The 27,577-nt window shown below is 41.2% G+C and overlaps 1 protein-coding gene across 1 annotated transcript in view; it reads right to left on the bottom strand.

Annotated features, from left to right (window-relative positions):
- The window catches only part of LOC132398564 (chromatin remodeling regulator CECR2-like), a 122,984-nt gene that overhangs the window by 22,853 nt on the left and 72,554 nt on the right, over nucleotides 1-27,577 (bottom strand). The window contains exons 3-8 of the mRNA XM_059978195.1: nucleotides 20,265-20,448; nucleotides 18,691-18,827; nucleotides 18,376-18,489; nucleotides 16,795-16,862; nucleotides 12,743-12,918; nucleotides 3,047-3,136 (exon numbers count right to left, since the gene is read on the bottom strand). Coding sequence (XP_059834178.1) covers nucleotides 3,047-3,136; nucleotides 12,743-12,918; nucleotides 16,795-16,862; nucleotides 18,376-18,489; nucleotides 18,691-18,827; nucleotides 20,265-20,448 — 769 coding nt within the window. The remainder of the gene's footprint in view (nucleotides 1-3,046; nucleotides 3,137-12,742; nucleotides 12,919-16,794; nucleotides 16,863-18,375; nucleotides 18,490-18,690; nucleotides 18,828-20,264; nucleotides 20,449-27,577) is intronic.

Raw genomic sequence — 27,577 nt, 5'->3', positions numbered from 1 at the left:
GAAGCAACAATAATAAATAAATAGGCAATAATCTGGAACAGTTTTAGTAAGAATGACTGGACAAACTACTGGATTGTTGAAAAAGCCGGTCAGATTTGTTAATGACTTTCAAGGGAGGAAATTTCGTCTTCTTTCCCAGACTGACCTCTAGGTGACCCCACACCTATCCTAGGTGGTTGGTTCCTGCCAGCAAAGCCCAGGCCCGGAAAAATGCCTTTAACAAAATGGGAACGGTGCAAATTCTGAAAAAGGCCCTGCCCACCCAAGCACAATTTAGCGTTCATTTCAAGTGGTCTAGGATACAAGAGCAGGGATGTGATGCTGAGGCTTTATAAGGCACTGGTGAGGCCTCACCTTAAGTACTGCGTACCGTTTTGGGCTCCTCATCTTAGAAGAGATGTGCTGGCATTGGAGAAGGTCCAGAGGAGGTTCATAAGGATGATGCCAGGAATGAAAGGGTTATCATACAAGTAACATTTGATGGCTCTGGGTGTGTACACGCTGGAATTCAGAAAGATAGGGGGTGGGGATCTCATTGAACCCTTTCAAATTTTGAAAGGCCTAGACAGAGTAGATGTGGAAAGGATGCTTTCCATGGTGGGATAATCTAGGACAAGAGGGCACAACCTCAGGGATAGAGGGGCATTCATTCAGAACAGATGCAGAAAACTCCTTTAGCCAGAGGGTGGTAAATTTGTGGAATTTGTTGCCACATGCAGTTGTGGAGGCCAGGTTGTTGGGTATACTTAAGGCAGAGATTGATAGGTTCTTCATTGGACATGGCATCAGAGGTTACAGGGAGAAAGCCGGGAAATGGGGTTGAGGAGAAGAGGGGAGAAAAAGGATCAGCCATGATTAAATGCCGGAGCAGACTTGATGGGCCAAATGGCCTAATTCTGTTCCTATGTCTTATTGTCTAATTAATACCATTTATAAAAACCTATAACTAGCAGCTCAGCTTCACAGTTTCAATCCATGGTCATGCCCATGATGATACTGGAAACATGACCAAATCAAATCTTGAATTAGTATACTACACAAACACAAATAATCTAGCAAAAAACTTAGCTTTAAAATTCTCCAATATTTTCTGCTGTTTTGTCTGACTCCACTAATATCATTATAAGTTGAAGTTCTACCCATAGGCATTTAGAAAGATTAATCACTGTATTCTTAACTTCCTTTTGTCTTTTTTGCATAGAGAATATTTCATAGACCATCTGGATGTGATAGCTTCCTGGATTGACAATAGTTATTAGCATCATAAATTCCTTCAGATCTTTGAATTGTTAGAGTAAGCTGACACCCATCAAGAATGCAAGGATTGTTGTTGAAACTGGCTCTTTACCATGCAAATATTGCCTGACCTTTTCCTTCAGGAATACAAAGAGCTACATCCTGTTAGTAACCTGTGATGGTAGTTCCCTATTCATTAAGGGAGCATTGTGCCAATGATCAAAAACCTAAGACAGAGCTTCTAGATTTTGGATATTACCATTAACAAAAAGGTTTAGCGAATTCAATAACTGATGAGTTGCTTCAATACAAATCAGATGTACTGTTGCTACCCACTATTTAGAATGGGCAGTAAGAACCTTCTCCAGCCCTGTTTATTGTCCAGATGTGGCCTCCTCTGCGCTGGTGAGCACAGACGCAAACAAAGCTTTTCTGAGCACCTCCATCCACCATGGCCGTATGAAGCTTCCAGTTGACAGCTATTTAATTATCCTCCCCAATCCCACATTGAACTCTCTGTCCTCAGCATCCTCTACTCCACAGTGAGGCGAAATGGAAAACCGAAAAACAGAACCTCATACTCTGTGCGGTACTCTACAACTTGACGGCATGAACGTCGACTTTTTCCAATTTTAGGTGACATTCCCCCCTTTCTCTCCCTTTCCTCTCTCCTCCTGAGTTTTCCAGTTCTTTCTGCACTCACACCAGTAACTCATCATCTCATTTCTTTGCCCCCCTGTGCCCACTCTAGATGTTAAGTCATTGTTTGGATGTCGTTCTCAAGTCTGAGCTTTGACAGACTGACTACTGGGAGTGTCATGGTAGAGGCAGCTACTTCCATCCTCAAATCCCATTTAGTGAAAAGGAGCAGGAGCTCTTGGTGACAGACAGACAAAAGCAGAACCTAGCATCACCCTGATTAAGATCAGTGAACTCAAGCCTGGCATCGTCTTTCTAAGTGCTCAAATCAATTATTGATTTGATGTTTCTGGAAAAATCGTACAAGAAAGAGCAGTGTTAAGTAAAACGACACCATTCGAGTGGTGTGTCAGTTTCCAAGAGTATTTGTGCTGAGCTCACAATACCAACCATATTCCAGATGCAAAACGCAACTAGGAACCAACACTTCCTTGCTGGCAGGAACTGAGGGCTGGGAAAGAAAACAGAATCCTAACACCGAGCTGGACCACAAGACATCAGAGCCAAACTCAGCCATTTGCCTGATTTATTATCCCCCTCAACTCTATTCTCCTGCCTTACATATTTAATCGAGTATATATATACTTGAAATATGTTCACCATATTCCAAGTGCAGTCTGCCCAATGCCTTATAAAGCCTCAGCTCGAGTCCCACATCTTGTTTTGCTGGATGTTTGTCAAGCTGCTGCACAATTCTTCACTGATATTCAGGGAAGAAAAACTACTCCAATTTTGAACTCTGTGAACGGAATTGAAAATTCTTTCAGATACAGTTAATTTCCACTTGAAACTTCCTTACCATTTTACACCACTTGACAAACTGTACTTAATATCAGAAGGTGATGATATTTGTCTATTTCTGATTGCATTTCCAGCCCAATAAGTTTTCTTAAAAAAAGGAGCAGTAATTCAGACTGCCTGCAAAACCACTTCTTATAATAAACACACGTTATAGTTTTTAACTAGAGTGCTCTATTCACTGAAGGGCAATTCATCAAGAGTCCAAAACCAGCTACCGAAGAGGAATTTCAAACCCAGACAGGTTTATGAGGGTTAGTAGAAAGTCCAAGTTTAGCTCCAAACTGATATTTTGAAACTTGATCTGTTCTACCTCTTCTTCCTGCTGCAACCGTTTCAGGGTCAGGCGGTCAGAAATCCTCCTGGGAGCCATTTCAGACAGCTTCTTCTGCAGCTGTTTCTCCTGGAAATGAAAGCATGGGAGGTCAGAGGTCTAACACACAGCTATTACAGACGGCCTGTTAATGACCGTGCTTGGCACTGCGCTGTAACCCCCTTCAGGATACAGACGAGATAGATTAATCACAGACCATATTCTAATACTTGTCAGTCACTGTAAACTAATCATTACAACTTTTGATTTCCGTTTGCCCCGCTGTGTCAACGCTTCTCTCACCGTTCTGTTTATATACGAAGCCACCTTCCCAACCTTCAACCCTCCCCCCGCCAACATTCAAAAAGGAACAGTTAGCCTCTTGGTTTTAAAGAAATAAATCAACATTCTGTGAAAGCTGAGAGCAGTTTTGAAAGGCATGGGTGCTACAGGACAATGACTTAATCTATTTAAGCTACGAGTGGCAAGGTAGTCATAGATATGATGTTTTACTGGGCCATAGTTTTGGCGTGAGGTGAAGAGGAAAACCCAAGCAATTCTTGCTAAGATTAGCACTTCTTCTATATGTAGCTACCTTCTTATAACTATATAGCAAAAAGAACTGTGTTTCCTGATTCAGTAAATGCATCCAGTAAGTAGTTGGTCAAAATTATTGCAATAGGACATCTGAGCAAATGTAGAAAGGGAGGTAGAATTGATCTCATCTCTCCTGGGTTATGGAAGTGAACTCTGACCTGCTACTCATTGCTGCCCTATGTCCCCCGACAGAATTCCATGTTTCGATGTCAGGGTAGGGCAGAATTGGGCATGGCTGTGATATTCCCTCAACCTTCCCTGTCAATAGCTTTTGACACAGTTGCACCTTGAATGTGAATACCAGAAATGGCCAGTGAATGTATAACTAGGTCCCAGAAAATAATTGTTACCTTTAGTAGAAGACGTTAAGGGCAAAATAAATTAGTACCATTAACTTCCTTTTGAACAATAATCAACATTTTAAGCAGTTTTTAAGCAGGTTTAAGCAGTTTTCCAGAGGCTTAAATTCCAGTCCATCTTCATACTGGTAATTACAAGCTGGGGGAGCCTTGGTGGTGATGGAGGCAGTTTTAACCTTCCAATGTCATGCACAGGGAATTGGAAACCAGGATTCACGCCTTTTACTGAGATCCAGTGGGCTGTGTTGGAAAATGCACATTTGTTGATGCTGGATTATAAAAGAGATTGTGCTCTACAGTGAGGCTGTCTATAGCAGTTGTCAACACCCACATCTTAGAAATGTAACCACTCTCCTACACCGTGCCTGAATAACAGCGAGGGAAAAGAATGTGTCAATTCAGGTAGGTTCCAGGAGGGCAATTACATTTTTAAAATTCATGAGGAATAAGTCTGTGACTGGTCTTTTTGGAAACTGGCCTATGATATCAATGTTTCTGGACAGGTAAAGTTAGAAATTTTGAGAATCGCTCATCTGATCCATATGGAATTCATTGCTACTTTAACAACAGTGTGGGTGCTACAGTGGGGGAAAATAACTTACTTAAACAGTAGCAAGGAGCAAAATAATAATAAATATTTTACATTTAACTGGGCAATGGTTTTGGCATGGGATGAAGTGGAGAACGAGAGCAGCTGCTGATACGGTTAGTGATTCTGATACATAGATATCATTCCAGCCAAACTCAATTTAAACTGACAGAGGCTTTAATTTGATTGAAAAGTGGTCATGTCTTTCTTTTGGCTAAACCAGTTCAATGAAGCACGGGTGACATGGACATGCTTGCGTCCTGATATACAATACTTACCTTTGGATACTGTTGAAAACAAATGACAAATTGCTCAGAAATCACGAATGATTGGTGAAATATTTCCAAGTCAGGATGGTTTGTGACCTGAAAGTTGGTGGTGATTCATTTGTCCCTCCCCACCAATCTCCCTGCAAGCAACAGAAATGCTACACCTGCTTATTCACCTCCTTCCTCACTTCCCTCAGGGCCCCAAACAGTCACTCCAAGCGAGGGAGCACTTCACCCAGAAATCTGTTGGCATTGGGTACTGTATCCGTTGCTCCTAATGCGGCCTCCTCTACGTTGGTGAGAACCGATATAAATTGGGGGGGGGGGGGGGGGGTTGTTTTGTTGAGCACCTCTGTTCTATCTGTAAAAAAAAGGAATTTTCCACTGGCCTACCATTTTGATTCCTATCCCCTTTCCCATATGTTGGTTTATGGCCTCCTCTTCTGCCACGATATAGCCACTCTCAAGATGGAGGAGGAACACCTCATAATCCGTCCAGGTGGCCTCCAACCTGATGTCATCAACGTTTTTTTCTGTTTCTGGTATTTGTTTTCCCCCTCTTCCTTCCCTTTTCTATTTGCACTGTTCTCCTCACCTGCCGATCACCTCCCCTGACGTTCCTTCTCTTCCCTTTATCCTGTGGTCTACTCTACTCCCCTATCAGATTCCTCCTCCTTCCGCCTTTTACACCGATCATTTCCCAGGTTCCTACTTCAAGCCCCTCCCGACCCATCTGGCTTCACCCATCACCTTCTAACTTGTACTCCTTCCTCTCCACCCACCTTTGTTAATTCTGGCTTCTTCTGCCTTTTCCCATCTTAATGAAGGGCCTTGGCCCAAAATCTCCACTGTTTATTCATTTCCATAGTTGCTGCCTGACCTGCTGAGTTCCACCAGCATTTCATGCCTATCGTTCAGAAAGTGTTGCTGATACAGTACTTCAATTTCAGTAAATGATGGCAGTGTTTTTACCAGGAAATGAGACACTTGCTATTGAATACTGGCCCTGTGGCTGCATATTGGAGTGCCTGGTTCAATTAAGCTTGAACTTGAATTTATTTAAATCTTACAACCATCCCACAATGTGAGGGAATTAAAAATCTTTGCGTTTTGACTCCATTGCAATGTACAGACATGTAAATTTATAAGACTAACTCATAGAAAGAAGCTGCCCCGTAGCCTGTTGATCCTGGCTTTAATGCTGCAGCACCATTTGCCAGGTGGAAGCAGCTGCAACAGTTTATAGTTGGGGTGACTGGTGTTCCCGCTGATCTTCCAGGCCTTCTTTATGCACCTGCTGCTGTAAATGTCCCCAGTGGAGGGAAGTTCACACCCACAGACCTGCTGGGCTGTCCGTACCACTCTCTGCAGTGCCCAAGTTCCCACGCCAGTCAGACGCTCTCAATGGTGCCCCTGTAGAAGGTCTTGAAGGAGCTCGTGCCAAACTTCTTCAATCGCCTGAGGTGCAAGAGACGTTGCTTTTCTGGCCACACGACTGATATGTACAGTCCAGGTGAGATCTTCAGTGATGTGTATACCGAGGAACTTGAAACTACATCAACTGCTGATGGGGGCGAGCCTGTCTCTGTTCTTACTGTAATCCACGATCAGTTCTTTCGTTTTTTTGGACACTGAAGAAGAGGTTGTTATCTTGGCATTACTGCTTTTGAGTTGGTTTTTAACAAGCAAGCCCCTAATCGTCATCAGCTAACAACTGTATGGTGTAAACGTACTAGCCATTTAGCAGCCCGAGTCTCTCTTAGCCTCGCATACTTGACAATTTGAGTTGTTCTGGAAGGAATAGTAAACACACTCAGTGTATAATGAAGAACGTTCATTGATAAAGCACTGCTTTTTGACTGTGTTTTGGTTCAGAAGAGGCCCTCTGTTAAAATCTTTGGTATTGAATTCATTTTGGGCTATAGAGTTGTTATCACTGTTAAATCTGACATTCATCAACCTGGTCCAGTTGCTTAGAGAATTGTTCCAATATTCCAGAATGAAGCAAAGATCAGGAAAGTGGTTGTAAAGAAAGTAATCTTTCCTGACACCCATTCCCCTCTCTATCTTTTCAGGTGGAGCCCACATGTTTTGGAAATGCTGCCAAGCCCGCCTTGGTGACTCGCCGTCTGTTAAAATGCCATGGGCCCCTACCATTAACCAAGGGGTCAGTGGACCCCAGGTTGGGAAACCCTGCTCCAGTGTATTCTGCAAATTATTGTGAATTGTGCTGAGACAGCATTGGAGGACAGGATATGAGAGGGCAGTAAGTCCGATTCACTGCTCCTTCAGTTGTGGAGCTACAAAAAACACATAGTTGCAGCTGTATAATATTCTCTCTATCTCCTGCCTTGTAGGTGAAGATCTACCAGTCCCGATTTAAGCTATGCAAATAGCTCGTTGGAAGTCTAGTCAACGCAACTCTAAGGATTTAATGTTGGACACAGTCGAACAGGCTGGTAATCATGTTGTCTTACAAAGCAGATGATCTTTGCTGGATAGAACAGTACCATCTTACATGATGTCATTAGCCTGGGGGTTGGGGGTGGGGGGAGAGTGGAAGTTTGCCCGTTAGGTGCTGGGAAAGCTTCATTACCAGTGAAATTTTATATGAAACTGAGCACCAAGGCATGGTCTCACTTCCAACCTAATTTCAGAACTCAGTTTTGTCCATGGAGAAACCAAGGTTGTGACAAGATTTAAAACCAAATGCTTTTGATGAACGAGTATTAAAATCTGGCCAAAAGTTGAATGAATGATAGTATCATAGTGAGGGAAGAAGGCAGATCTAGCGTTGGGGCAGGTGTCTTTATTAAACAGCCAGGGACAATAAACCTTTGCTACATTCAGTGAACTTGGTGTTTCTTGATGTCATCTGAGGCATATCAAATTAACTAAAGACTAGGTTTTTTTTAAATAATAGAGCTAACAGTAGAGTGACTATGAATTTTTGATCAGCCAATGCCACCTTATTTCAATTACTTGCAAAATCTATTGATACATGTAGAGATTCTAACCATGCCATCTTACATCAATCCCATTATCCCCAACTTGTTTTCTCATAACCTATTCTCTTCCACGTTCCCATTAATACCACCACACACACACAGTCTCTATCACTCAGCTCCACTTGGGAATATATAAAGTATCTAATTAACCTACTAGCAACCCTTGGGTCATGGGAGCAAACTGGAACACCTGGAGGAAACCACTGTAGTTACGGGGAAAACCTGCACAGTCAGTACCTGAGGTCAGGACTGAACTCAGATACTTGCAGCTTTGAGGCAACCTCTGTGTTATCTAAATATTTTCCAAAGAGGACAAGAGCAAGCTGAACCAATGCTGATTTTCTCCAAAGGGATCCTATGACTACACCTATCTTTACCTTCCACCATGCGCACCCCCCCCCCCACAGGAATTGCTCCCTCCGCAATTCCCTTGACTATTTGTCCCTCCCCAATAATCTCCCACCCGGCACTTATTCCAGTGCTACACCTCCCTCACTTCTATTCTGGGCCTCAGACTTCACCCGCGAACCTGCTGGGGTTGTCTATTGTCCGGTGCTCTCGCTGCGGGGCCTCTACATTGGTGATACCTGTCATGAACTTGGGGACTACTTCGTGGAACACCCGGGCCCCATCCACCAAAAGTGGAATCCCATTCTGACATGACAGTCAATAGGCTCCTCTTGTGCTAAGATGAAAGCTCCTCTCAGGGCAGAGGAGCAACACCTTATATCCCACCTGCGTAGCCTCCAAACTGATGACATGAATATTGATTTCTCCATCTGGAAAATGTTCCCCTCCCCACCCCTCTTTCCCACTCTGGCCTTCTACCTCTTCTTACCTGATCACTTCTCCCTGGTCCCCTGCTCCTTCCCTTTCTCCCATGGTCTACTCTCCTCTCCCATCTTCTCCAGCCCTTACCTTTCCCACCTTCACCTATCACCTTATAGCTAGCCTCCTTCCCCTCTCCCCCACCTTTTTACCCTGGCATCTTGCCCCTTCCAGTTCAGTCCTGAAGAAGGGGCTCGGCCTGAAATGACAAGTATTTATTCATTTCCGTAGATGCTGCCCGACTTGCTGAGTTCCTCCAGCACTTTTCTCTCCACCTTCTGATTTTTAAAACCATACATTAGAATCACTTCACAATTACTTCCTGATTTAATTATTACCAAGAAACGTACCCCACTTGATTTCACAATAAATCAACAAAAACACTGGAAACAGAAGATTACTGGGGTCATCAATGCCCCTCTTGTCCTCAAGCCGTACACAACCCACCCAAAGTTGGGTTAAGGAAGAAACCAAATCATGAATTCAGCAAATAACTTTCCAATGTAATAAAGCAACGTAATAAACTGAGAAGACCAGAGCCCACTGTAAAGTGGGCTCGACAGTCTTGTACATCAATGTGGACTACTCCTAGAAAATTGTTACTAATTCTATCAATGTGCTCCAAATGACAACATTTTGCTATTTGTAGGAGTGAGATTCTATCTATTCTAACTCATTTTGACTTCCATAGATCTTGTTCTGTCATAATTTTTGAAGAAACGTTAAGTATATCTCCAAATGTTTCTTTCTGCAGAGTAACCCGAATTCTCTACAAGTTTTGCCTACAATAGCTCTGATTTCATGTAACAACTCTCATGGGAATTTTTGATGCTTTGCTCCATAATAACTTCTGAAAGGTAATAAAAATCAAAACCAATCTGCACCAAGTATAAAATGTGTGTAAATGCAGTTGTAAACCCAGCTAACCATTTTGATGACAAGTGTACCTTCTACATTGTTATTTAATTTGGTTTCTCATTAAAAATCATTTTACCTAACAAACTACTTTGTTAATGGCAATAAATGTTAATAGAACAAATTCAAATATAAACAAAATGGGGTTTCTGGCCGACATCTGCATTAACATGAATGTTTTGGTAATCCTTCATGACCTTAGAGTATCATCCTTATTCTGGTTGGCAAAAAAGGCATGAGCGTGAGAGCGAGTGTGATGACAAAGTACAGGCAAAATAATGACCAATTTAATCAAGGCAACGTTGTTTCCAGTCTAAATGATAGTCTTGTTGAGGCACAGCCTTTAGCTCAAAGTTAGGCCATAACAAAAGATGCTCATCTTCTCACCAAAAGACATTACCTTGAACTTGGTTTGTTTTTCAAAATGAATGAATTGGCAAATGAATTGAATTAATTTAGAAATTAATATAAATAAGACATTCTTGAATATGGCAGGAAATCTTGCTCGGACCAGGGGTGATATTTTACTGAGTAAAAGTAACTTGTAAAAACCTGTTTTTGCACTAATTCAGTAGCATTGAAACATTTTACATAAGAAACAGGAGCAGGAGTCGGCCACCTGGCCCGTCGGGCCTGCCCTGTTATTCAATAAGCTCATGGCTGATCTGGTAATGGACCCAGCTCCAAAATTTTGAAAACCTTGTGGAAATACCTAAAAATGAAACAGGGACCAAAAAAAAAAACCACCTATTAGTGGATCTTGGTCAATGGGTCTAAGCAGTTTAAATGGTTTGGCATGGACTAGATGGGCTGAAGGGCCTGTTTCTGTTCTGTACTTTTTTGTGACTCTAAAACATTTGCTCAATATGCTTTACTGCACACTTAATGTGCCTGTTACATATGCCATGAAACAGATTTAGATTCAACGAAACATTAACCACATCTGTCTCTTTCCTTAGTTCCCTCTTCCACCTCTCACTTTCTGCCTTAAAACAGCTGCTGACAACACCACTGGGAGTTTGCCCAAAACAAGCTTGAAAGCTGAACGATCGGAGAGCAAGCTACGTTAAACAGGTACCACAAGCCAGAGGGGATAAAGATTACGTAACCAAATAACCGAGACAGAATTGAATGAACTTTTCATGGGACCAAATAAATCGTGCTGAGGCCCAAACAGAGATCAGTGAAATTAATGGATTTCTTAGCTCTTCTTTTGCTAGCCATCTCATGCTATGTAATGAGCAGTAATTGCTTTCTTCTGAAAGTTTGATTTATATTACATTTGTTTAAATACTTGGTGTGTAATCTTGAGAGCTGACCTATTGTCACAAAACAGGATATAGCTAATCACCAAAGAGTAAGAGGTCACTCTTAATAGTTGTGTTTAAGCACCAAAGTTTCACCACAGGATACAGGCTGTGAACGCACTGCAGAAAAAAAGTGTTAGAAACATTCTGATGGCAAGTGTTTAAAACTTCCAACACCTTCCACAATTGCATTTATACACCTCTCAACTGCAAAGACCGGTTTCAATCTATGAAATGAAAACTTGTAGTGTCAAAGTTCATAGTAAATTTATTATCAAAGTACATACATGTCACTATATACAACCCAGAAACTCATTTTCTAGTGGACATACTCAAAAAATCCAAAATAGAATAATAACCATAATAGAATCAATGAAAGATCACACCAACTTGGGTGTCCATCAGCGTGCAAAAGACAACAAACTGTGCAAATACAATAAGAATAATAAACAAACAATAAATATCAAGAACATGAGATGAAGAGTCCTTGTAAATGAGAACATTTCAGTGATGGGGCGAGTGAAGTTATCCCCTTTGGACCAAGAGCCCAGTGGATGAGGAGTAATAACTGTTTCTGAACCTGGTGGTGTGAGTTCTGAGGCTCCCATACCTTCTTCCTGATTGCAGAATTGAGAAGAGAGCACGATCAAGGTGGTGGTGGTGGTGGTGGGGGGGGGGGGGTTTGCAGTGACATAGACCTGCTTCAACTTGCCTATTGCCCAACCTCTACAGCGGATCGAATCTCACCACTCTCCACTCAGCCTTAGATAGCCTAAATAATACCCACTACATCCGGCTGCTGTTTATTGATTACAGCTAAATACATTCAACACAATCTAATCAACTAAGCTCCATTACCTGGGCCTCTGCACCTTCCTCTGCAATAGGATCCTTGACTTCTTCATCTGGAGGCCACAGTTCACGTGGAACAGAAATAACATCTCCTCCTCACTGACAATCAATACTGATGCACCTGAAGGATGCAAGCCTAGACCGCTGCTCTACTCTCTCTATACCCACGTCTGTGTGGTTAAGGGCATACTGGAGTGAGATCGATCAGTTGGTGAGTGGTGTCATAACAGCAACATTCTCCTCAACCTCAGTAAGAGCAAGGACCTGATTGTGGATTTCAGGAAGGGGAAGTTGAGTTGAGGGAACACACACAAGTTCTTATTGACAGATGAGCAGTGGAAAGGGAGAGCACTGTCAAGTTCCTGGGCGTCAACATCTCTGAGGATTTATCCTGGGCCCAACACATTGATGCAGTTACAAAGAAGGCGTGACAGCGGCGATATTCCATTGGAAATTTCAGGAGACTTGGTACGTCACCCATGTCACTCACAAATTTACAGTGCAGAGCATTCTAACCCGCTGCATCACCGTCTAGTGTGGAGTGGCCACTGCGCCAGATCGGAAAAAGCTGCGGAAAGTTGTAAACTCAGCCAGCTTCATCACGGGCACCTTCAAAAGGCGATGCCTCAAAAAGGCGGCATCCATCATTAAGGACTCACATGACCCAGGACATGCCTCTTCTCATTGCTGCCATTAACAGAGCCTGAAGACACACATTCCCCTCTTTCCCTCAGCCATATTTCTGAATGAATAATTAATCCATCAACACTACCCCACTATATTATTTTTCCTCTATTTTTGCACTAATTATTTAATTTAATTTTTGATATATACTTAATGAAATTTATAGCATTTTTGTTACGTATTGCAATGTACTGCTGCCACAAAACAGATTTCAGGACACATGCCAATCATACTAAACATGAAAGAAAAAAACAAAAAGCCAAAAAAAAAACACAACAGTGGACTAACCTTGTGAGCAATCATGTTGCAGATTTCAGGGAGGAAGTCTTCAGTGAGAGTTGCATGTAGCTGTCTTTCCTTAACAGAAGTGTTTGTCTGGAGATCATCAGTTAATTTTCTCCACTCTTCCTCAGTCTGACAAACCAGTTCCCAGTTGCCACTACTACCTGGAGGTTTCAATGGGGCTGGAAAGGAAAACTCAAATGTGAAAACCTGTTCAAATTACATTTGCAACATAATCTGCACATTATAGTCACTAAAAATAATACCGAATGGACAATTTAATTTTTAAGGGACACCAAAATCCCAAACCAGCTTTAGAAATCCAAAGGTGTTTGAGAAAATTATACTTTTCATTGACAGGGTGTTCATTGTCATTCCTAATAGCATCTGATCTATTATCTTATTAAACTTCACAAATCATTCACCAATCCTAGAAGCAGAATGACATACATAGCCTGGAATAGCCCAAGCAGTTTGCTATTTATTCGTTATGAGACTGCTTGCCTTTCCTCCTTCCAACACTCTAATCCATTCTCCATCAGATGCTTATCCAGGCATTCCTTGAATACACTACGACTATTTCTATGAATCTGTGGAAGCAAGATTTGCTTGAACCATTCTGTCGCTTTTTAAATCCTGACTTTTACATTGATGGGCTTACTTCCTATTCTTCCCCAAAAGTGCGTTGCCCTGATATTGATCTGTCAAAATATTTCACAATTTTAAAGACACAGACCTGTTTTAAAATTATAAAAATGTCTATAAAATTTCAAAAATAAAGTGCCAAAATAGAAAGAATGAAATGGTGTTCATTGACTGTTCAGAAATCAGACAGCAGGAGCCATTCCCAAATCTTAAGAGTGTTACTCTTCCCTAATCTGCTTCCTTTTAAACTGTTTCTATCAACCTGCTACATATAAACTCACATCTTTTCTCATGGCATTCTTGTATCCCACTGCTCTACTCTCTCTATACCCATGAACGTGCTCCAATACCATCTATAAATTTGCTGATGATACAACCACTGTTGGTGGAATCTCAGATGGTGACGAGAGGGTGTACAGGAGCGAGATATACCAACTAGTGGTGTGGGGTCGCAGCAACAACCTGGCACTCAACGTCAGTAAGACAAAAGAGATGATTGTGGGCTTCAGGAAGGGTAAGACAAAGGAACACATACCAATCCTCATAGAGGAATCAGAAGTGGAGAGAATGAGCAGCTTCAAGTTTCTGGGTGTCAAGATCTCTGAGGACCTGACCTGGTCCCAACATATCGATGCAGCGATAAAGAAGACAAGGCAGCAACTATACTTCATTAAGAGTTTGAGGAAATTTGGTATGGCAGCAAATACACTCAAAAACTTCTACAGATGTACCGTGGAGAGCATTCTGACAGGCTGCATCACTGTCTGGTGCGGGGTCTACTGCACAGGACCAAAAGAAGCTACAAAGTGTCGTAAATTTAGTCAGCTCCATCTTGGGTTCTAGCCTACAAAGTACTCAGGACATCTTCAAGGAGTGGTGTTTCAGAAAGGCAGCGTCCATTATTAAGGACTCCCAGTACTCAGGGCGTGCCCTTTTCTCACTGTTACTATCAGGCAGGAGGTACAGAAGCCTGAAGCGATTCAGGAACAGCTTCTTCCCCCCCTCTGCTATTTGATTCCTAAATGGACATGGGACTCATGAACACTACCTCACCTTTTAAAATATATATTATTTTTGTTTCTGCGTGATTTTTAATCTATTTAATATACATATACAATGATTTATTTATTTATTTCTTCTATATTATGTATTGCATTGAACTGCTGCCACCAAGTTAACAAATTTCACAAGCTGGTGATAATAAACTTGATTCTGATTCATTCTGCACTCACCCCAATGCCTCAATATTCTTTTCAGAGCAGCATGCAGCCCTCCTTATGAATATAAATTCATTATTTTTCATCTCTGTCTTTCTGACAATTAACCTTCACACTATTTTGCGTTTGTTTTATTTTTAAAATGGTCTCTTTGATCTCCATTACCTTGAGTGAGGTTTATATTTCAGTGGAGATCCTTTTCTCACTTTACCTCATTTTGATTCCTATTTCCCCAGTAATATGTGGCCTTGCTATTGCTTCTAGTAAACTGCAATATTTCACACATATCTGCAGAGACATACATTTTCACAAATCACTAAACTGTAACATCTTGCATTCATGTGGGAAATAATTTGCCATTAAGCTGTCATCCCTTTCATCTCTGAAAAAAATTAATTTGCCAATTATAACCACATTCTGTAAATTAATTAACATAGTTTTATAATTTTTTGCAGTCCATCAGTACTGATCAAATACTTTAACGCTGCATCAGTTACTACTTTTGAAATACAGTATCTTGCTCTGTAGTTCTAATCGTTAATATAAACTGTGAGTGGAAGATGGTGAAGACCCCAACTTTACCACCATGCACAGCTTCATTTCACCAAATCCTTCGATTCTGCTTTAAAACTAATTAGCTTCCATTCTGCCACAAGTCCTCAGATTCTGCAGTTCTGGCGAGATTCATCCATCTATTACGTGACATCGTACTAAAGACCATTGAGAAATCTGGACAGTTTACGTCTATTACACCAGTCTCGTCTACACTCTCAGTGACTTCTTGATAGATTCCAATGAGATTGGCCAAGCAAGACTCTTCCTTTCAAAATCCATACTTATCCATTCATTGTTACTTTTCTGAATGTTTTTGTTCCCATCCTTCTTCCCATCTCAGGCAGTAAAGTGATTACACTGCAGTTCTCTGGAACTGCTCTATTTCTTTTATTAAACACCAGTATTACATTACCTATTAATCCTCTTCCAGCTCCATGTTTGCTAACAGATTATTAAATTTATTCTGTAGTGCCCAACTACCTAATCACTATATTCCTTCAAAATGCATGTATTAAATCCACCCAGAGCAAGGGTTTATGCTATGAATAGTTTGTGTAGTATTCCTCTCTGTTTTTTATTTTATACGATTTTGAATTTCAAACTTAAATAAGGAAGCACGGGAATTACAGATTTTCCTGTCATTTCATTGCTGTCGGTGAATCCGTCTTCTCCCACTCTCCGCTGACTTATTCCCGATATTAGTAAGCACATTGTTCAACTTAAAGTCACCCAAAAGGGTAATTCAGCCCAAAACTGTAACAGAGGAAAAGCATTATCAAATAATTTACTGTCTTCTTGGTTGATATTATTTCAATTGCACAGTGGATGAATGTTAGAGTGTCTTGGGTCCCAAAGGCACATAAACGATATGAGGATGAAGTCACTATTAGTACTTTCTTCCTGGAGATTTTATTATGCACAAGTCAAGCCTGGAGTTCAAATGATATGGCAGAGATAATGAAACTGCTTATTCATGCTGTGAGCAAATCCCCACAAATTCAAAACATCCGTTCCAACCTTCAGTGGTGCAACTTTGTACCTATCCGGATATTATTTCAGATACCGATAGCTGCTGACAAGGGAGAAAATGACTTCAATTTACTTTCCCGGGGTTCAAAAGCCACATGTCAGTGCAGAACTTTCTTCCTAACTCTCATAAAAATCCCCCACTCCTCCCCCTTCCAGGATAGTTCATTTAAACACACAAAGAGAAACAATTAAGTGTGATTCTTTAAACTTGGAAAAATCCACGCATCACGTGGAGCCAACCTGAACCCAAGCTTCACTGCCCACTCCAGATGTTTGCAGCAAGGAACAAGGGATCTGGGAATGCTGACAATAGAACATCCAGGTACAGGAAGTCTCGGGTAACGTGTACCTCTTCTTCATTCTTCTCAGGGTCAGTGCAAAATCCTGTTTAAATTTCAAACCTTAAACACCCTAGCCTAGCAATGTTGATAATATCCACAAACACCAGAACATCTGCAGATGCCAGATATCCGAAGGAAGACACATAAAACACGTGAGGAATTCAGTAGGTCAGGCAGTATCTATGGAAAAGAGGATCATAAGTTATGTGCATTTTGCATCTTTACAATGACATGCCCGACAGTAATTTTTTTAAAGAAAAAGTTTCCCTACCATGACTTTTGGTTTCTTGTTGCGAGTCTTCTACCGGAGGCACTTCTCTGTTTACAGACATGGATTCACTGTAAAATAGCATTCAGTAAACGGGAAACACTCACGGTTGGACAGCAACCTGACTTACATTCTCCAACAAATTAACTTACTGTCATATTCTATACTCCACAAGACATTATTCCAAAATTTCAATTTATTCCACTACTGTAAACAGGAGGAGAGCGATTTTAAAAACTCTCTGTATTCACGTGGACAGCCTTTGGTCAGAATAGTGGGTCTGGGATTTACAGGGGAGAGACAGTGTCTGTGATCTTGTGCATAGTTATATTGGCAGATAAGCACAGTGTTCCTGAAAACATTTCTTGAGCAACAGCAGTCGTTTAATGGAAAATCCTGAAGTACACAGGCACGCACGAGCAGGTCGAAAATGCTTCTTACCACTTTGTAAACAGAGACACAATATGTCAGGGGCTTTTAATACTTAAACTAAATACTGGTAAAATGCTTAACAGTAACAAATGCTATGAATCTTCTCGGGCTTCAAGCCAGGTACAGGTTATCGACTATAACTGACATTTCGATGACGAGCTCTGTCATCTTCTTCAGTGATGAAACTGGGGCACGTCTCGTCTGGTAATAAGTATCACTGGACAAGACATGTCCAGGCATCATCCCTGAAGAAGATGGCAGAATTTGTCATCGAAACGTCGATTATAATTGATATCTGTACCTGGCTTGAAGTCTGAGAAGAGATTATTCATCATATATGCCGGGAAAGCACTAGACCCTTTTTCAGTAATAAATACTGCCAACTTTTCAAATAAATGACACTTTTGTACAAAAGTGTGGACAATTTGATTTTGACATATGTCATTTGAAAAGGAAGCCAAACACAGGCGATGTGTAAAGATTATCACCCGAAGAGATGGTGGTCTGGGTAGTTGTACTTAAAGGTCAGCCTCCTTGTCTTTGCCACCAAACTGACAAATCGCTTTGGGGATGGCTGGTAAAATTAAAGGGGCCTTATGCAAAAAGTAAGGCAGAAAACGAATGAGATTTTATAAATAATATAATGGTAGAAGGATGTACAAGAGAAATCAAAACAGGAGGGAAATAATGAGATAATAAAAAGGTGGCAGATAAATGGAAAACAATAGCAATAGAATTATTTCCATTTTCCTGGCCAATACTTACCAGATGGGAAATCCATTGGGCAGACTGTCTTATGTGCATGCCCACAGACCCCAAATACAGATAATTTACTTCAAGGTCTGTCACAGCAAGAAATTACCAGGTGACGAGAAGATGCAAAGCCTCCTTGAAAAAGTGCAACTCAGCAACTCTCAACAATTCCTGGTCAATGACTGCTCAAAGTAAAGGAATGGATGGTATCATGAACCTCAAGCACAGAAGCCCCTATGTAAAAAGCCAAAAGACCTTACCACTTCATCTCTCCACCCAGCTGCCCTTTCTGCTATCTTTTTTTTGGGGGGGGGGGGTTCCATATTGGCCTGTATCACCTCACAAGAGTGGAAGCAAATCACACTTTATCGCAAGATTGAAAGAGAAAATAACTCTCACCTCATGGTTGCTAAATAAATATCTTCTAATTTCTTCCGTTTTGATGGCCGGCCTCGTTTTTTAGGCTTTGCGTGTACAAGTTTGTAATCAGAACTATTTAGTTTTCCATTTTCCCTGCAATGAAAAATTAATACATCCTAAATACAATATTAGAATTCAAGTCCTACAGCACAAAATTCCTGGTTTTCTTACATCATCGTACAACAACTCCCCTGAACAAATCCTTCTAGCTGGTATCATTTAAGTTACAGTTTGATATTCTTTGTTACAATATCTCAAAATACACATATACATAAATTAAGAGTTGATCATTACATTTCTGCTGCCTGGTTTCTGTCCGATGAGAAAGATGGTCCCTCCTTGTATAAACGAGTGCCATAGAAATACCAGTAGGTTGATCCAATGGCATCTTCTCCTAAGGGTTCTACTCGCAGATTATCAGCATCCAGACCCTGAAAAAAAAGATGCAGAGAGTTGACACAATAAGAGGCTGAACTGACTTGCAGGCTTCAAGTCAGCAATGCGAGGCTACATCCGAGGTTAAATTCCCAACAGGATCGCAAAGGTACTTATATAGGGAATGCCTGTTCTAATATGCCAATTGGAGATACTTGACTTAGAAAGGTCATTGATGCAATGTAATCCAAATCAATTTCTAGACACTTCTACCTCCACAGTTTCCCAGCTTGCTGTGCATTCCCCACATTTTATTTCAAACTTCCAGTACTCGTGGTGCTGCTAAAAATATCTAATTAATAAAAATGCCAGAATACAAGTTAGCGGCCATCAGAAATCTCTCACACCAAACCACAAACACAAAAAGAAATAAAATAGTTCATATTTAAAAGCAGTGAGTCAAGCATTGGAACTGAGGAGTGCAATGATTTATAAGAAGAAGGCGTTGATCAAGCGGCTATAAAATTTTTAAAATATATTTTGGCACACAGTTCACAAACAGAAAACCAGTAATAACGAGTTAGGTGGCAATTACAATATTGCACCTAACAAAATGCAGACAAATAATCAATGATACCAAACATGAAATGTATCAACTTTTATCAACTGGAGCTTTTTTTTAAGTAAAGTGCGAGCAACCTAAAATAGAAATATTCTGAATTGGGCTTTTGTTTAAATTACATTGTGACTGTATTATGAATCACTTAACAATAAGAATAAATTTAAGGTTACCATCACAATGCTTTAACTATCTTTTCGACTGTTTTAAAGAATATCTATGTTTTTTGTTGTAATTTTGTCCTATGAAATAATCGTTATGAAAACATCATTGTAAATGATGCTTTTTGTTATGTTTGTACTGACTAATTTCATTCATCTTTCAACTGCAGTGTGCACAGGATGTGAGAAGGTAGCACCAGTAGGAAGTGTTTGACAGAAGGAAATTGATAGATGTTAGAGAGAAAAAACTTAAAAGATTAAGGGCTAAAGCTAGTGCAGGTTAGATGGGTCAAACAGTTTCCTTCTGTGCTGTAAATTTCAATGAGAATGAAATCTCCAGAGCTGGGTGCTGGCAGGTTTGTGTTATGCAATGAACGGGGGGGGGGGGGGGGGGTGAAGGAAGGACAGGCGTGTCTTGGGTTCAGTTTTAATAAGAGCAGCCTGAATGATTGATGGACGTGTGTCAAATTTAGAGGGAACAGGAGTCCTTCAGTTTCACTAATGTTGAATTTTAAGTCAATTGAAAAAGCTGTGCCTACGAATGGATAATGGTTTCCTGAGTGAAGAATTAGAAGGCGCCTGTGGGGAGCTCTGCAGGAGTGGATGAAGTCAGAGAAGGAGAAAATGAGATAAGAAGAGAAAGCAGGTTCTGTAAGTAGTTAGTTTCAGAGCAGTGTGAAATAAGCCTTGACCCCCTCTATTTAAGATTGTACCTTTAAAAGATCAAAGACATCATCTGCATCCAATCTATAGTCACAGAGTCTGTGTAACAGTTCCACACGTAAACGAATGGGTAATTCTTTGAACTTGGTGTTTTTCAGTGGGTTCGCTCTGCCTTCTTCAAGTTCCCATCGATGTTTAATAATATCTTCCAGGTACATGTCACAGCTGTCAGGACTGGGAAACAAACACTCCATTAACAACCAAAAATCAAATCTTTCAATATACACAGGATATATTTTTCAGCTGTGTATCACTACAGTCATGATGTGTACTCAACCTACTGGCAAATCACAGCTCTATACATGAAGAAACGAAATTTTCACGAGTTATATCCTGATGGGCACATGGCAGACAAGGCTTTGGGTTGGGAGATAATAGAATACTTATCCTTGCTCATCAATGTTTTGTTTTTGCACCAAGTACTGTACAGCTTACGGTTTCTGTTTAAATTTGTGGGGTATTAGTTACAAAACATTTTTAAAGATCTAATACAAGATTACTCCTGAAAAATATCTTAAATACATTTATTTACCATGGGTGGTTTGCCTTGCCATGGAGCAAGATTCTATGTAAATAAAATGATGAAGACTGGAATCACACAGGACACACCTGGAAGGCAAAGTCAGTGGCATCACTAACAATGCCATGACAGTGGCCATCTTTCATTGGGAGTTTGAGGAGACCAAAGACGCTAAGGTCTACAGATATAGTGCATTCGAACTGGCTGCTTCACCATTCGCTATCGGGGGTGGGGGTACTACAGCACAGGATCAAAATAGCTGCAGAAAGTTGTAAACTTAGTCAGCTCCATCATGGGTACTAGCCTCCTTAGTATCCAGAACATCTTCAAGCATCAAAGTCAAAAAAAGACAACATCCATCATTAAGGAGGTACAGAAGCTTGAAGGCACACACTCAATGATTCAGGAATAGCTTCTTCCCCTCTGCCATTGGATTTCTGAATGGATATTGAATTCATGAACACTGTAGTGATATCACATGTCACGTGTAAGAACGTGATTGGACAGCGCATGCGCAGAAATGACAGAATGATTGAGAAGCTTGTATGGTTAAAACGTGACTGCTGTTTGTTGTTAAATAAAAGTTCTAGTTATGTTCTTCCAGAATGTTTCTTTATGAGTAACCTACAGAACGTAAAAAGAACACAACAAAACACCACCTCAATAATTCTTTTTATCTCTTTGCATTGCTTATTTAAAGAATTTAGTAGTTAAGACAGCAAATTTCACGAGACATGCCAGTGATACTACACCTGACTCTGATCACTGAAATTCAATAAGCCATGAACATAAGAACTGTAGTAGAAACAGGACTTTTGACCATTGGACAGGGACATCAGTCAACTGTCAGCACCAATCCCATATTACTGAAATTATTTAGTTTGCAAAAAGCTGTCAGTCTTGGTCTTCATGAATTTACTTCTCCAGCTGAAATCCCATAGCCCTCTTGCATAGAGACGTCCAAAGATCCACAGTCATCTGAATGAAGCAGTTTCCTCATATTGAGACAGTATCAGATTTTAGACATCCTAAACAAGCAAAACATCATCTCTGCATCTGAGACTATAGGTGCAGTCTCTCCTTATTAGGCAGAAATTGATCAGATTAACTTTCTTAATCTGCATGCCCATTATCATAAAATGCCTTCCCTTAAGTTCAGAGAGCAGACTTGGCTTGAAATGTTCCAGGTGGTCTCACTAGGGAAGGTCCAGTATCATTCCAGTCTTTACTCTTGTATTCATATGCTCTTACAATAAAGGCCAACTCATCATCTACTTCACCAGTCGCTTGTTCTATCTGGGTGACAACGGACAGTGATTCCTGTCCAAGAGCACCCAGGTCACTATGAACAGCAGTATCCCTCATTATCTTACTATTACAAAGAGCAAACTCCATGCTTCTACTTTTCTACTGAAAATTGTTCCAGGTTTTATTTCATTTGCCACCTACTTGCCCATTCACTTAGTTTGTCTAAATTGCTTTGAAGCCCTTCTGCAGCCTCCCACCACCCACATTGCCAGCCAGCTTTGTATTAACAGCAAATGCAGATTCTATTCAGGAGCAAAACAGTTAGCAGTTCTGCCTCACTGCTTTGGTGGTCTGGGTTTGATCTGGACCTTGGGTACCATCTGCATAGAGTTTACGCCTTCTCCCTATAACTGCATGGGTTTCCCCTAGTGCGCTGTGCTCTCAAACAAGTGTTGGTAGGTTAACTGGTAAATTGCTTCTACTTCAGCTTAGTGGCAGGAGAATTGAAAAGGAATGGCAGCAGCTGTGGAGTGGAAGCCCAATGGCAAGAGCCGAAGGAAGCCAGCAGGCCAGACCTGGAGTAGGACAGTCCGTGTGTGTGCGTGGGGGGGAGAGAGGAAAGAGGCTTACTGTGTTCTGTGATGTTCTGCCACGCATTATGGACATGCTATGTTGATGTTGGTTTTCCCCTGTAAATATTTTTTATTACGAAAAAAGTTTATATTAAAATAAAACTTTTCATAGTAAGAAAATATATATTTAAGTTAAATGTGGGTGCTGGAATGTGTGGCAACTATGGGCTGCCCCCAGCACATCCCGAGGTGTGTTGGTTGTTAATGCAAATGGTGCATTTCACTGTACATGGGATAAATAAATCTAAGTCTGTATGAATAGGTGTGGGGAAAATGGCACTGATGAGAGACTCCCAGTGCTACACAAATCTCACTGATTGAATGAGAAAGCACAGCTATGCCTCTACTCCCTTAGAAGTTTGTGAAGATTCGGCTTGACATCTAATACTTCGAAAAACTTCTATAAATATGTGGTGGAGAGTATATTGACTGGCTGCATCACAGACTGGTTTAGAAACACCAATGCCCTTGAACAGAAAAATCCTACAAAAAGTAGTGGACGTGGCTCAGTGAAGTCTTCGCAGCACTGAGCACATTACTCAGAGCATCGATCATCAGGGACCGGGCACCCAGATCATGCTCTCTTCTCGCTGTTGCCATTAGGAAGGTAGAACAAGAGCCTAGGCACTCACACCACCAGGTTCAGGAACAGTTATTGCATCTCATTCAACTTCAACTGGCCCATCACTGAACTTTTCCACAACCCATGGACTCACTTTCAAGGAATCAATCTCATGTTCTCAATATTATTGATTACTTATTACTTTTTTCTTTATTTTTGTATTTTTACAGTTTGTTGTCCTTTGCACACAGGTTGTCTGCACTGTTGGTGGAATTTTTCATTGATTATGTTTCCTGGATATACTAAGTATGCCCTCAAGAAAATGAGTCTCAGGGTTCGATATGATAATATATGTGATTTCCTCCTTTGTCATAAGAAAATAAAAACCACATATCAAATGCAGATGCTGCGATGTGTTTTACTAAAGATGGTTCTTATTTGAAGGAACTAATTAGACTGCTTACTGGCTTTGCTCAAGCAAATATTGAACAAATCTAATTCATAATGGCAGAAAAGACCCACAGTTCATGCATTGTTAAGGATAGTCATTCCTTGCAACAGGCAGCAATTTACATTAGTTTGTTATTCAGAAGGTGGGGGTGGAATCTCACTTGTTTCAAATGCATTGTTAGCTTCAAGTCCTTTGTGACACCTTGTCCTTGGCATTCTATTCAATTTGCTCAGCTTGACATCAGCAACACAGACAGCCAGGCTACAAGTCCCCACAATACAATAAAACACAAATACCTGCTTATCAATTGCACAAAAAAGCGGTGGGATTTGCTTTACAAGAGTTTGCATGGGGACTGGCAGGATCTGATTTGGATTTCTTGGTTAAATTCACCACATCTGGGCCGAGGACCATTCTCACCTCTCATCCAGGTAAATTTGAGGTGGATCCCACAGTCCCTGACCAATTCACTGGACCCTTCATCTTTAGGTCTGATTGGCTGAAGAGATGAGTGGAGGCATGTAGCAAGAAATTGCTGGAGTAGATGGGAAAGGTTAAACAAGACATTGGCACTGTAACATCAAGCCTCCTTTTCAAGACTTGGTCATCAGGTATCATATGCCCTTGAGGTTGCTGTAATTGGTGGAGCTGTAGCCTGTACCCTGCTCCTCTTGCCTTGGTAATCACCTAAGCCATCTTCCAGTTCATCTGGGATTCAATGAGTCCAATGGGTCACAATGCATGTCCCTAGAGAACAGGGGCAAAAGTGCACCCAACTCTGTCCTTGCTCTGATGACCAAATTTGTGTGTGGTTACATCAGGCTGCAAATGAAACCCAAGTTTCAGAGTACCAAGTATCACTATATGCCAGGGTTCTACCTACCCCTGGTAAACACAAAGTACACTGCAGATGCTGTGGTCAAATCAACACGTACAAAAGCTGGATGAACTCAGCAGGTCGGGCAGCATTCGTTGAAATGAGCGGTCAGCGTTTCCGGCCGAGACCCTTCGTCAGGACCTACCCCTGGTGTTGGGGAGGATTGGTCTGGCCCCATCAGCTGGATGTTGCCATACCGCCTGTCCTTTGTGGGAAAAGCTCTTCCAAGCAAATGCCTTTGACCACAAGTACATCAGGCAGCGTTCATCATGGAACGCCCGGCGGCACTGGGACTACAAAATGGTTCACTGAGCAAAAATGTCTGTCATCTGGAAGAATATTGCCTCATCAACAAGCACCAAGGCTTCGCTTCACTGGCTTCAGATACAATGCTACATTTTTGGTGACATGTTATCAATGCCATTCTCAGCTTCACAGACGTTCCTTCCTGTACCATGGAATTATCATTCCTAACACACGCTGCTCTTGGCATAGCGGCAGTAGGGCATGGCAGCAGAGGGCATGAAAAGATGGTCGCCCACATCTTCGGAGAATGTGAATTTGATAAAGGGTTGTGGGGAAGAATGCAAGGCTCCTGGTCTTGGTTCATTCCCAGCAACTGCATAACAGCTCTCTCTGGTCAATCCTGCAATCCTACAGAGAGAAAGTCATCACCCTGACACAGTGGTGTCAAGAAAACAACCTCTCCCTCAATGTAGCAAAAGCAAAGGAGCTGGTTGTGGACTACAGGAGGAATGGAGACAGGCTGACCCATATTGACACCAATGGATCTGGGGTTAAGAGGGTGAACCGCTTAAAGTTCCTCAGCATTCACATCAATGAGGATCTCACATGATCTGTACATAAAAGCTGTGTGATGAAAAAAAGCATAACTGCGCACCTTTCACCTCAGATGGTTGAAAAAATTTGGTATGGGCCCCCAAATCCCAAGAACCTTCTACAGGGCCACAATTGAGAGCGTGCTGGTTGGCTGCATCACTGCCTAGTATGGGAACTGTACTTCACTCAATCGCAGGATGTCACTAACCATACCTCTACATAATCCTTCACACAATGATCCCGCAGAATGCCTCCACTTCCTTCAGGGTCTGTGGAGATTTGGCATGACACCAAAGACGTAGAGATGTGCATTGGCTGGCTGTATTGTGGTCCAGAATAGAAACACTAATGCCTTTGAGTGGAAAATCCTACAAAAAGTAGTGGATTCAGCCCAATACACCATGGGCAAAATGAACCATTGAGCACATCCACATGAAACGTTGTTGTAGGAAAGCAGCATCTATCATCAAAGATCCTCACCACCTAGCCCATTCTCTTTTCTCGCAGCTGCCATCAGGTAGAAAAGAGCCTTCTGACTTGCACCACCAGGGTCAAGAACAGTTACTGCCCCTACAACCATTAGGCTACTGTATAAAAGGGGATAATTACACTCACATGCCCATCCATTGAGAAGTTCCCACAACCAATGAGCTCATTTTAAGGACTCTCTCACGTTATTTCATATTTTGCACTGTTTGCTGTCTTCTGCACTCTAGTTGATCCTTCAAATTATTCTATAGATTTGCTGAGTATGCCCACAAGAAAATGAACATCAAGGATGCAAGTGCTGACATGTTTGTACTCTGACAATTAAATTTACTTTGAACTTTAAAATCTTCAGCTCTGAGGCTCTAATTACACTTCTGTATGCTGTCCAGATGCCTGGCTAAAGAAATTCTTCCTCATCTCTGTTCTAAAGGGGCATCCTATCCTTTTTTTAAAAACGTTTTTTATTGAGTTTTCAAATGATTACAGAAAGAAAACAATATATACCCTTCCCCCTCCCCTTAACATCGAGAGAGAGAGAGAGAGAGAGAGAGAGAGAGAGAGAGAGAGAGAGAGTGTGTGTGTGTGTGTGTGTGTGTGCGTGCGCCTGGATATCGGAAGATCCCCACATGCTCCACGGAGTTTGTAATAACTTTAGTATATATATTTATTTCTTTCCCCAAGTAACGTCCTTCTCTCCTGAGGCTGTGCCCTCAGGTCCTAGTTCCCCCCCCCTATAAAAAATACCCTCTTGATGTCTACTCTATCTAGCCCTTTTAATATTCGATAGGTTTCAATGATACTTCTGCTGCTCATTGTTCTAAAACTCCAGCAAATACAGGCCCAGATTCATTATACGCTCCTCATACATTAACCCTTTCATTCTGGGGCAAGGAAGCTGCTTATGATTTGCACAAAGGGCATAACACCTTCCAAACATAAGTCTTCCCACCTCTTCTCCTGAACTTTAGGATCTTTCTGCTCCGCCTGTGCAGTTCCACACACCTTTCCAAACTTCTCAAAACCCACAGAACTCTAGCTGAACTTCACAAGAAGCATTTACAGAGCCTGATCATACTACTCTGCACCTTTCAAAGTGATTAGCATCCAAAAGATTCTTTCAGGCAAAAATATTATGTTAAAGCAGCATATTTTTTAAAAGAGAGAACTTGATAGTTTATTGATGAAGAGCGCATTAAGCAAGATTTTGCTGTGAAATCTTGGTTAGTCTGATAGCATTCATCAATATTTATGTGCAAATGCAGCAAGTGGAAGCAAACAGTTACAGCCTTAACAGCTTTTATCTTTATATATTTTGTAGCATGCTATGCCACTGAAGTTCACCCTGAGTGTTTGTGCTTAAAGATCAAAACCTCATGGCCTACTGGGCAACAGTGATCCATCCCCTCCTATATGTTTTTTAAACACTACCCACTGGGAGAATGAGCAAACTGATGCTAGCCTTCTCTCATCCCACCTCCTGCAGCCACTCAAATACACCATTCGGTGGGCTGCATCTTTTACCTGCCAACGCCAGACTCCTGAATGAGAATTGTGCACCCCCCCCCACCCCAAACAAACAAAGTTACTGAGAATGTTTTTTTTAATGGCCTGGATAAAAATGTAACAATTTGTTAATTCTTGGAATTCCTTGAGATCCTATAACAAAAGGAGAGAATTTGCAGAA

This window comes from Hypanus sabinus, chromosome 8 (genome assembly GCF_030144855.1).
Source record: "Hypanus sabinus isolate sHypSab1 chromosome 8, sHypSab1.hap1, whole genome shotgun sequence".
Classification (NCBI taxonomy): domain Eukaryota; kingdom Metazoa; phylum Chordata; class Chondrichthyes; order Myliobatiformes; family Dasyatidae; genus Hypanus; species Hypanus sabinus.
Note: the sequence above shows the minus strand (reverse complement) of the source record. Positions and strands in the feature narration are given on the sequence as shown.